At 30.4% G+C, this 13,118-nt stretch overlaps 1 protein-coding gene across 1 annotated transcript; it reads right to left on the bottom strand.

Moving 5' to 3' along the window:
* Positions 1-10,282: 10,282 nt before the first annotated feature.
* On the bottom strand, positions 10,283-12,141 carry LOC136091911 (zinc finger BED domain-containing protein 4-like). The gene is made up of 4 exons (XM_065819628.1): positions 12,111-12,141; positions 11,232-12,056; positions 10,673-11,155; positions 10,283-10,461 (listed from the first exon to the last, which is right to left on the bottom strand). Exons 1-4 carry the CDS (start codon positions 12,139-12,141, stop codon positions 10,283-10,285), a joined length of 1,518 nt encoding a protein of 505 aa, XP_065675700.1.
* Positions 12,142-13,118: the final 977 nt, after the last annotated feature.

Raw genomic sequence — 13,118 nt, 5'->3', positions numbered from 1 at the left:
GCCAATCATCCGGTTTCATACTGCGGTGAAAATACAATGAAAGACTTCCTGACTAGCCTCCACACCAAGATAGGAGGAATAAGCGTGGTCAGAAAAAACAACTAAAACGCTAATGGCTGAAGATAATCATGCCTAATTCACAGAAACGACAGAATGTTACAGCTGCGATGAAAAAAATCGATCAGGACAAGGTCCCCAATAATTGTCATGTTACAATAAAGTACAAATTTGCAGCTTACAAGATAGGTAAATTCAAGATACTGTTGTTTTTCATAGTTTGCATGTGTGTGATTTTTGTCTTATTGTCAAAGATCTTGGTAAAATTGAAAAAGATATGATCAGCTGCAGAGTCGGATAACTTGCTTTAATTGATTCTCTTCAGTTCAAGAAAGACTCAAACAATCCTTTATCAAAAAATATTAATTTAGAAGACCTGGTTGAAACTAAAAATAGGTTAACAGATAGTGAACTGACATTGCTGCTTTGCATTAGTGTTTCCTCCTATAAATACGTTGACAGCTTTTATAGATATAACAAAACTACTTAAATAACCGCTTATAAGGGATTTTTACAGCAAATTTCAAAGAAGTGGAATTATTGGTTATGACAGCCTATATACACGAAAAGGTCGGAAACCCTCAGTGCACCAATAAAGATAAAACTCATTGCTTACAATCTTTATGCAATGATATAACCGCAACCAGACGTAGGTTTCAAACATTGTCAATCATCAACAGAGGTCTTTTGTGCAGCGCCTAATTATGCTTCAAAAAGTTTTATAGTAGAGGCTTAAATAGAATACTCTAAAAAGATTATTAAAAAATACAATGGTAAAATTATCAATATTTATTATTTATAATCTGACTACCCGTTGTGTTCTAAATGATAGATTTTCCTAAAAAACTGTCTAAGCGAATACCAGAAAAAACTTGTTGAGAAGTTCAACGCAAAATTTACCGAATCTAAAAAGCTTGTTCCAAATTTAAGAATTAAAAAAAAAATACATGATGCATTATCGCAACCTTAAGTTATACAAATCATTTGGGATGCAAGTAACAAAAACTCACAGAGCTATCAAGTTTAAGAAAAAGAGATGGCTTGCCCCATAAATCCAGATAAATACCGAGTTCAGGGCTAAAGCAGCAAAATTGATTTTAAAAAAGACTAATTTTTTTTAATTAATTAGCAAAAATATAAAAAATCTGCAATGTTGCCTCTGACTTGACCTCGTTTGCCTCAACCAAAACAATTGACTAAGAAAACTTATTGATGAAATTGCATACGTATTGCATAAAATAAAAAGCAAGGAGCTTGTAGCTATCCATTGTACAAAAGCAAAGCTAAAGCTTAACCGGCCAGTTTAGGTTTAACAGGCTGTTTTAGACTTCAGCAGCACTTCATGTATGATTTTATGGTATAACCAGATCAAGGTTAGATACAAAATAAAGTCTGTTGTAAACGGACAAAGACAGCTAGCTTTTCGAAGTGAAAACTCAAGATATTTACCCTACTATAAAAAATAATAAAAATTTGAATAATTTTAGCGAATGCCCTTTAGATTATCATGGCTTTAAAGTGATAAGTAAAAGGTTGTAGGCCAAATTACGGATGAATGCAATGAACGCTGTCTTTTTGAAATTGTTGACCTAAAACCAAAAATGTACTCAGTCCTCGAATCTGATGTAACAGTGGTGAAAAAAGAGTTACAGTATAAATTACTCAAGAAATGCCATAAAGATCAGATAAAACATACACCAATTAGAATCAGAAGGCAGGGACACCATAGTAGTGTACACGAGCAAGTCAAGACATATTTGCCTCCCCCAGACACAAAAAAATGAACTGCTTTAGACAAAATAACTACCTTGGCTTACCACAAATTTATTTCAAGATTCTATTCGGTGGCAACTATATCTCATAAGCAGGGCCATGGAGAGAATAAAAATGTGCTGGTAAAATTATGTTTTTGGGCCCCTATCAACTCCCCACTTCCCACCCTTCCACATGTTACTCATAAATATATATATATTGCCATCTCTTCAGACTACAACTGAATAAGGTGTATATTGTTTGCATAGTTCCGAAGTATGTTTTGGCATCTGGAATACAAAGCAGCATTATTGCCACACAAGTTAAGTGTGTGGCAGCCACACGGAGAAAACATAGCAGTATGTCACTGTTTTTTTCTTGCATTTGCCAGATATATTTGGTGCATTGTCATAACTTTGAGCCCTACAGTCTGCGAGTAGAACAACATTTCTTTCTGTTTTTTTTGTTATCATTTGAGTAATTTCAAAATCTTTTTTGTCACTACAATCTATAATTTTCAAAAATTGTTCCACAATTTCATATTACGATTCATGGCTAACTAGGTAACGTAAAAATAAATGTTGTTTGCTCAACATGTGATGAATCTGTTGTAGAATCTACAATTATTGCGTAGTACTTTGCAGAATGTCTTTCTTCCAAAACATGCTGCCTAACAAAATCAGAACATTCTGCAATAAACTCATTTTGGAAATTGTTTGAGAGGTAATGTATTTGCAGTCTTTCGCCCTTTTTTTGGGGCTCATCTAATTTTAAAACGCGTTTCTTTAGAATAAGGTCCCAATTAGAAACAAACTCTTATAGACCTAAAATGTTTTCACTATATGATTTACCAATGCGTTGCAATAATCCCTGAAAAGCAAGGGATTATTATTATCTAAGAAAATGAAAACATCAATATTTCTTCTCAAGATTTGGTAGCATTTTTCTGATTCCACTTAATTGATGAATCAATAAAATTATCCATACCGTCATGCATTTATAGACGTTGTTACAACTCACGTCTTGCTAGGTAGAATTCTCTTTACCAATTACTTAATATTAGTTAATGGAGATTTGGAAGAAATACTCACATAAGCCTTATGATTGCTCCATACAAACCAGTCTTGCGTACGCTGAACTGCATTAATGTTTCGAAACTTTAATATACCTTCCGAATATTTTTTATTATTCTTAGTATTTGGCAATTTTGAAGGAAAACCGATATGGTCTCTGGTAATAAAATTATTTATTTCTGACTAAGAAGAAAATTCTGGTGTGATAAACCGAATGTCAAGTTTTGTATCTGATTGGTGAAGTGAATCACTACTTAATATAGAATTTTCTGTAACACCATGCCCTGGTTCGGAATCAATATCTATTTTAATCATATTTGTAAAAGGCTGAAAACTTTTTTTTTTTTTTTTTCAATAGATGCATTTTATTTTTGCAATGGCTATTCTGTTCATAAATGCCATTTTCATTTTTCTTTTTTTTCAAATTCAAATTAGGATTTGTTTCTAATTCAATTCTTGTTTTTTACACCTAATTGAATAAGTGTATGTATTCTTTTTCTTTCATTGTATATGCTTTTCTTTTCTTTTCTTTTTTGTGCTCCCGACTTATGCATTTGGATATTTCTTATACGCAGAATATTTAAAATATCAAGTTTATAAATCTTAAAAAAAATCTAAATAATCTAAAAACTAATCTAAAAATTCTATACTAAACTTTAAAAAAATTTTCTTATGTTTAATTTGCATCAACCAGCACTGGATTAAAAACATGGAAATCAACAAAGCTAAGAAGTTCTTGAAAATAAAACAATTCAAAAAATGCTAAAAATAAAATAATTTAATTTTGCGTATTAAACCAAAAAATTACTGGTAACAGCACTATTTAAAATCCCAGATGTTAAAGAAGTATGTGAACTAAAGAAAACAAGTAAAAATTTATATTTATTTCATTCGATTTACTTTCCCTTTTTTTATTATGTTCTTTTTTAAATTTAACACGATTTAACATTGCTTTAGCTAGTTAGCATAGCATAAGACATATATAAATATATATATATATATATATATATATATATATATATATATATATATATATAAATATATATATATATATATATAAATATACATATATATATATATATATATATATATATATATATATATATATATATATATATATATATATATATATATATATATATATATATATATATATATATTATTCATGGGCCCAGGTACAGCGCATCGATTGCATCCTCTATCATAGGGTCTGCTCATAAGGAAGATACTGAAGCTTTTCTTGATCAAAGAGTCTATTTAGCCCGTTTAAAAGCAAATAAACTTAAAACTAAATGCGTATTTTTCTGGTATCAACGGCGATATGTTATACGTGATCAATACTCCGAGTATTTACAATATTAGATATGCCGACTGGGTTACTACTTAGACCAAAAAAATCGTTTGGTTTGCTCATATTACCTAGATGCTCATGTTACATTAATGCGTTTATTGATTACTTAAAAATTTATAGTTTTATATTTGCTTTCTTGAGTTAATTCAAAATACGTTATGACAAATAATTAAATAACTTTAATGACATTTTGTCGAAAAATAACTTTGAAGAAAACGCGGAATGCTCGAAACTATAAGTGAATTATCAAAATAGTTTAGGAAGAAATTTTATTTCCATAAAAAATAAATTTGAACGAAAGAAAGACAATTTTTAATTTTGGCTCCAAAAAATGATAAAAATTACATACAATCTAAGAAACTTGTTTCAAAGGATAACTATATATATTTTTTTAAAAGTATAAAATCATTTTAATGGAAAGTTAGGATGCGGAAAAATTCGGTGGAAACAATGCGCATTTTTAACATGAACTTTTAAGCAAACATGAATGCCCTATGTGTAAAATAGCTCTTCAAGAACCTATTTTAAGACTGTGTGGCCATTGACTTTGTTTGTCATGCTCAGAAGGAATGAGAAAAAGGTATTTTCTTGTTGTTAAGAAACAAAGAAATGTGACATGCCTAATAAAACACAATTAGCCAAGTTCATTTTTTTTTAAACATATTCACTTCCAACAAGGCTGCGAGAAACGACTATTAGAGTTCGAAGATACTAAAAGAGAAACAATAAAGTTTAAGAAGCAAGATTAACAGACGACTTTAAAGATTGCAAATTAAATAAATCGGGAAAACAAGGTGAAGGGAGCTAATCCCACAAAACTGGTGTTTTAGGAAAAAAGATATACAAACAACTTTTTGGAGCTCTTAGGAACAGTCACAGTAAAAGGATAAGACCTAAATATATGACGAGTAACACGAGAAAGACTATTAGTAAATGGCACAATTGACGCTAGCTCTTTAGTGCAGCGCGCATATAGAAGCAGCATTATGACAATGTGACAATGATTTAAGGTTATTTACAAAACCAGGTCCAATTATGTTTGCAATGCGTTTTTGCATCTTGTTTTAACAAAAAATTTCCACTCCAGATATGGAAACAGTATCCATTCAAGGTTTAATTAGAAATTTATAGAGATTAAAATAAAACCTTGAGTAAAAGAGTGACAAGCAAGACAAAGAAATGCAAACTTAACATATGCTAGTTTTGCAATGAATTTGGTTCCAACAGATTAAAAATAAGAGTTAATCCTGAAAAACTAAGGGTAGGTACATCATTCAGTACATCACCATTTATAAATAATAGAGGATCTAGATTATTGCAATAACAATTAACTGAAAAATATTGAATTTTTTTTTAAAAGTTTTTCGAACCAGAAGTGAGATCCTTTTCAAGCTTAAAAGCCCGATCTAAGCAATCAGAAATAGTTGACTTTTTATCAAGACAAGAATAAATAGTAGCATTATTGGTGAAAACTTTTAACTTAGATGTGAGAGTTTAAAGAGATCTTTAATTTAAGACAAAAAAATGTAGAAACAAGAATAGAACCTTGAGAAATCCATGAAGATACATGAAATGAAAAAGAGTGCTGTCCATTGAAAGCAACTTTTATACTATGATTCGTAAGGAAGGGTTCCATAGTCTTAAATATGTTATCTGATATAATTTAAGAAGAGAGAGAGAGATTAGCAAGCCAATCTTTATAAACGACTTCAGAAGTGTCATAGCTCTCACCTTTTTAAATCTGTCTAATGCTCAATAAAATCTGTTGTTACTATTTCAAAATAGGGATAACAGATGCCGCTTTTAAGCAGGCTCGAAAACAAACTATGTTAAACACTTGTTAAATAGTTTTTAAAGAATAAACGACAACTCTGGAAAACACTTCTGCAAGACTATAACAAGTATGTTGTCCGGACCACAAACTGTGGAAGATATATGACTTTAGATACAGAAACTAGAGTGATACTATGGGATCAACCTGTTTGTCGGTTATATCAAGTAGGATGTGATTAGAGAAATCAAGAAATGAGATTAATAAAAAAATCCTAGCAAAATACTCAGCTTTTTCTTTAGATGAGGTATAGACACTATTAAAGATATTACAGAAGTCTCTGGAGCTTAAATTTAATTTTAGCCGTAATTTTTTATTAATTATGATGAAAATAGAGATTAAATACAAGATTTAAAGACCTGAGAAGTGCGGACCTTGGCGTTACATAAAACAATTTTACAATGGTTTCTAGCAACAGTAAACAGAAATCTTTTTTTTGGAGAAATGTTTTGCTGATAGATATGAAAGTAATGGTTAAGATTGAAAATCGCACCAGCATTTTGAAAGGAAAACCATAGAGAAGAATGAGACTTGAATTGGAACTGTCGAGGGGAGTAAAAAATTCCATTATATTCTGAATCCAAGAGGTCATATAAGAAACAACGTTGTCAGCAGGAAGATGAAAGACTTTAACTCAAGGGCCATTACAAAAAAAGTCACAAAAAGAGTCCCAGTCTGATTAAAGGTAGTTAGTAGAATTACGATGACACGGAGATTTTGATGATGAAGAAGAATGAGATAATAGTTTAAGAGAAATTAAACTGTGATCAGAAGCAACTTAAGGTGAGTTCGGAGAAACGAGCACTGACTTCGATCGGAAACAAGACATAAGTTGAGAAGAGAAGGTAATTGATTCCAAATGTTTAAAATGCGAATTGGAGTTTTTGTGTTAGGGATTGAGAAAAGCAAAAGTTTGGATCTTAACGCCTGCAGAGACTAGAGCAATACCATTCAGTGTAATAAGCATTAAAGTGACCAACAACAATGGCATTGGCTTAAGAATAAAATGAATGGGCTTGGTAAATTCGATTAAAAATAACATCAAAAAGAGTGCAGCTATAAGATAAAGGAAAGCATTATAGAACAAAGTTAAAGGTGATATCACTGGGTAGTGCTAAACAAAAACACGTAAAAGAATAACCTGTGGGTTCAACTGGGAGAACCTTTAATAATATATATGCGTAAGCTAACCATGTGACTTTTGCAGTTTTTACTTATAACGGAAAGATTATCATCAATACTGAGATAACAAAATGCGACAGCCGAACTTCATTTAGTCTCACAAAGAGCAAGTAGGTCTAGTAAACTTTGCAAGAGATAAGACTCAACAGAAAAAAAGTTACTTCAAAGATCACGAATATTACTGAATGATAGATTTAGAAAATTTAGTAATGAGGATGGTTTATTGTGCCTTATAGTTTTTGGTACCTTTTAACTCATTTTTTAATTTTTTAAAAAACTTTACTCAAAGTACAGATAGTACATAGTACACTATTTAATAATTCAACAAATCGCCTCATTACTATTTATAAACCCTAAACCATAGCAAAGGGCTCCAAATGTGGCTTCGACAATGCACACCAAAAGTACAAACAGGGAGACCATCCATGCGCAACATGGCATTGTTAGTACTCTGATACCTTACAGATGTTTATAGAATCAGCCTCTCTGAGAATTACTACAGTGCTTGGGAAACCTGACAACCAGCCAATCTGAGAACAATAAAATTTAGTTTTCAAGCTGTACCCTCATTAGGAGATAATTGAATAAGTTGCCAAGTGAGAAAAAATATAGGCATAACCAAAACTTATGCATTTAGTCAAAAAGATCCAGCATTCAACATCCTAATCTGGAAACTATGTATTATCAATAATCTTCGCCAGCCTAACAAATGAATGCGACGCTGCGTCAACTAATAGAATCTCTAATAGAAACTAAACAAATATAAACTATATATAAATATAAACTAATAGAAACTAAACAAGAGGTGCGACGCTGGTCAACTAATAGAATCTCTTTACCCCTTTAAATTTTGTCTTTGACGCTAACTACAAGACAGTAGCTCGATGCATTTAACGTCAGCATAAGATGAGCATTTTTTATCGACACACCGTCTCTAGCCTTTGCCAAGAGCCCATGTCAGGAGGTGTGTCAGAATCAGAGTTGGCTTCTCCTATTCTTTGTCTAAAAACGCGTACTGTACAATTCAGCAGGTCATGAGGCAGGTTGTACTAAATTACATGTTACCAGTAAAAAGAGAAAAAGGTCTTAACTACAAAATCATCCCAGAGACATGTAAATTGCATTTTTAGGGTATTTTAAATTAAGTGTTACAATTATTTTTATAACTATTAATCATTTTTACCTTTTTAATTAATTTTTACTTCATTTTTTTCTTACCTGTTAGGCATATTTGCAATTCTTATTGTTTCTATTATAAACATAATACAATGGATACTCAAGCAAATACCAGTACAAATGTAAGGATAGTTTCAAAATTTAATTACACTCTAGTGCAATCCATTAATTAATTACCCAGTTTGACGTAATGATATTTAAAAACGCAGTTTATGCTCTTGAAACACAAGTGATATTATACTATTTTAACAATACTAAAGGTATACCTTGTTATAAAATTAAAACTTAAACAAATGCAACAAAATTTTAACAGCTTAATCAGTCTAATATATATATATATATATATATATATATATATATATATATATATATATATATATATATATATACATATATTTGTATGTATGTATATATACATACATATATATATATAAAAATATATATGTGCATATATATACATATATATATATATATATGTATATATATATACATACCTATATATACATGTATATATATATATATATATATATATATATGTATGTATATATACATACATATATATATACATATATATATATATATATATATATATGTATGTATGTATGTATGTATGTATGTATGTATGTATGTATGTATGTATGTATGTATGTATATATACATACACATATATAAATATATATATATATATATATATATATATATATATATATATATATATGTATATACATATATATATATATATATATATATATATATATATATATATATGTATATATATACATGTATATATATATACATATATATTTGTGTATATATATATACATACCTATATATATGTATATATATACATGTGTATATATATATATATATATATATACAAATATATATATATATATATATTTATATATATATATATATATATATATATATATTTATATATATATATACATATATATATATATATATATATATATATATACATATATATATATATATATATATTTATATATATATATATATATATATATACATATATATATATATATATATATATATATACATATATTTATATATATATATATTAGTGATGTGCGAAACTAAGATTTTAAGTTCGAGACGATTCGAAACAAAACTAAGCCACTTTCGTTCGAATTCGATTCGATTCGAAAGTACGCTGCACTGATATTGAAATTTGGTATTTAAATAGTAATAATTTAAAGTGTGAGACCGAATACAGAACAGAAATGAAATATTATACATTTTATATTTAATAACCAATCATATTGCAGTTTTATAATGTAAGCAAAATACTAAGCAACACAGACTAGACTCTATAGTCAAAAAAAAGTGAATGAAATCAAATGAGACGAGTATCATACAATACAATTGCAATGTGTAATAATTTAAGTTAAAAAAAATCAAATCAAGTACTTGTAATGCAGTGCATAGAATAAAGACTTGGACTAGTATTATATTTACAGTTATAGTTTAACAGATAAAACAATACAAGTAAAAGTACAATGCTATAATGAATGCAAATGCTATACAGTTATGTAAAGTAGTAGTACATGCACAGGCAATTGTTCCAGAAAGTCCAAGACCTTAATCTACAGTGTACTGTACTGACTGTGGCTGGCAGGGCAGTCTGGCTTCGGTACGCTACTGCTATATGCTATACTACTAATTTTCGTGAATAAAAGTTAGTTCAGTCACATGCTCAGAGAGTAAATTACATCGCCTTCTTGTAACAATGTTACCAGACGTCGAGTTCAATCTCTCCGAATTTACAGAAGTTGCCGAAATAGCCAATAGTGCCCTCACAACTCTTGAGAGTTTCGGCAGACGGTGATGATTAACTTTTCACCAATCAAGTGCATTAGCGTTCCTTCCAATAAGAGGTTCAATCATATACATTCTGATCTCCTCTTGCACAGAAGCTGCATCCCATAAACTACTTGGCTTGGAGGCTGCAGCTAATGTCCGACCAGCACCAGCACTTCCAAAAGCAGGAGCGGGAGCACCAGCACTAGCAGATGTTCCTACAAAGTATTAGATAATATAAATAGATGTAAAACTAAAATAGCAAACAGAAATGAAAACCTATGCATTATTGTTTTATTATTCATCTGTAATTAAATTAAACCACAATGCAGTATATCTGAAAGTTGAATCTGAACTGCAGGCCATTACCATTACCATCAAGTCTTAATCTGTGTTAATCACGTAACATAAAACGTAATTGAATTGTACCTTGAATTAAGTTCGTGTTATGATCGCTCAAGGCACAATGTCCACCTCCACCAACACCAGTACCGCCACGAGATCGGAATTCCTTAGAGTACTGATGAAGACTGTCTACAACAGTAGCTTGTTGTTGTTCAGAGAAGAAGATGGGTTTGTAGCGTTTATCAAGAAATGTACATGCTGCATCAGGCAAAGCTGATATGAATTGCGGAAATTGTCGGTCTAGTTTTAACTTTAATTTTCGAGCAATAAGTACACGACAACCCTTATGTGAAGGATCATTGATGAATCGCTGCAATTGCTGATTTAAGCCATACAAAGTCGGAATTTTTATATACAACGTCGGGTAGTTCTTGCCACATAATTCTCTACTTGCTTGTTCAAATGGAGCAAGAATTGTGTGATAGCCTTCAGCAAGCTTCCAGTCTGCATTAGTCAAGTTATCAATTTTTTCACTTATTGCTAGCTCTGCAGGTATAGCATCTTTTTCTTCGCATAATCTCTTCAGTATAAAGTAATCCGAGTTCCACCTAGTAGCAACATTGATTATCAGTTCTCGTCCTACCTTTCCTAACTGCTTCTACTCTCTGCATTCCATCCATTTCACTCACGGCATCATTGATGGTTAATTGAAAAGTGTGATCAAAACAAGAAAGATCATAAAATGATTGTGAGAGATTCATGGCGCTTTTTATATTACTGCCATTATCACGCAACGCATAAATTGGAACAGTCCGAGGAAGCTCCCAATTATCAATAGTCTTTTCTAAAGATTCAAGAATGATTTTGACGGTATGTTCTCCTGGAAACGGCTTGTTTTCTAATGCAAATGTCTTTAGCTCAAATTCAGGGCTTACATATGACAGGCAGAAATAAATAAATGGATCTTGCGCCGTCGAAGTCCACAGGTCAGTCGTGAATGAATATGAAGGAATATCTTCAAAATCTCGATATATTTCATTAGCGGTTTTCTGTTTTACACTACAATATAACTCAGGTACAACTGATCTTGAAAACGTAGTTCTGCTTGGCACCAGATATTGTGGTTCCATTAACTTCATCAGTCCTTTGAATACTCTGCATTCTACAAAGTCGTATGGCAACATGTCTATAGCAAGCATGCGACCAACCAAATTCGTTATAGCAATGGCATTTGGATGATTTGATGACCAATGTGCTTTCTTATTTAAAAGGTCATCAACTTTACTTTGCTTCTTATTTTCATTTTTCAGTTCTTGTTCTGCAAGTTTTCTTTTACGATTCTCATCATTTCTCGCTACACACTCTTTACGCGCTTTTGGATGAGCTGCACGTAAGTGAGCATAAAGACCTGTTGTTGCTCCAGTTGGACACTGAACTGGTAACTTGCATATTCCTATTTTGCAAATGCCTATAATTCAATTGCCATTCGTTTTTTATCTACTAAAAAATTCCCAGACAATACTTCGACAATTACTATCGTTACTATCCGTCATTGTGGAACTGTATAACTTTTTTCTTTCACTTTTAAACGATAAAATTCGATTAGCTTTTGGTTCGCTTCGAAACAAAGATCCTACACTTTGAAAATTCGAATTGTTTGAAACTAAAAAAAAAGTTCGATTCGAAACAAAACTAAAAGTTAGTTTCGAATTCGCAATCGAAGTTTCGAATTTCGCACATCACTAATATATATATATATATATATATATATATATATATATATATATATATATATATATATATATATATATATATATATATATATATATATATATATATATATATATATATGTATATATGTATTTATATATACATATATATATACTTATATGTATATATATATATATATATATATATATGTACACATTTTTTTTTTGTTATTCACCTCCCCATGGCCGAGAAGGCCACTACAGATGAGGAGGCTACTTGTGGTTATAACCCTCTCTCAACTCTATAACTCCGAAACACGAACCTTGACAAACAAGGCCAATGTGTGGAGAAACAAGTTGAGCACGGTACAAACAGGGACGTGGTGGGAATCAAACTTTGAACCTCTCGCTTATGAAGCGAGCGCTCAACCACTGCACTACTACCGTACATATATATATATATATATATATATATATATATATATATATATATATATATATATATATATATATATATATATATATATATATATATATATATATATATATATATATATATATATATATATATATATATATATATATATATATATATATATATATATATATATATATGTATATATATGTGTGTGTGTGTGTTTGTGTGTGTGTGTGTGTGTGTGTGTGTGTGTGTGTGTGTGTGTGTGTGTGTGTGTGTGTGTGTGCAGTAGTGTTGTGCTAAAAGAAAAAGTATTGGAGCGGCTATGGATTAAAATATACAACGGTATGGTTAAGGGATTTGCGAATGTTGAAACTTTATTATTCATGTTGTCTATGTAAAC

Source organism: Hydra vulgaris, chromosome 15 (assembly GCF_038396675.1).
Source record: "Hydra vulgaris chromosome 15, alternate assembly HydraT2T_AEP".
NCBI classification, from domain to species: Eukaryota; Metazoa; Cnidaria; class Hydrozoa; order Anthoathecata; family Hydridae; genus Hydra; species Hydra vulgaris.
The sequence above is the reverse complement of the archived record's forward strand: the minus strand, read 5'-3'. Positions and strand labels throughout refer to the sequence as shown.

Coding starts and splice junctions, on each gene's coding strand:
- LOC136091911 (XM_065819628.1), bottom strand. CDS start 12,141: ATGACGGATAGTAACGATAGTAATTGTCGAA. Junction 12,057..12,110: donor TAACGATAGTAATTGTCGAA/GTATTGTCTGGG, acceptor ATTGAATTATAG/GCATTTGCAAAATAGGAATA. Junction 11,156..11,231: donor AGTAGAAGCAGTTAGGAAAG/GTAGGACGAGAA, acceptor GATTATGCGAAG/AAAAAGATGCTATACCTGCA.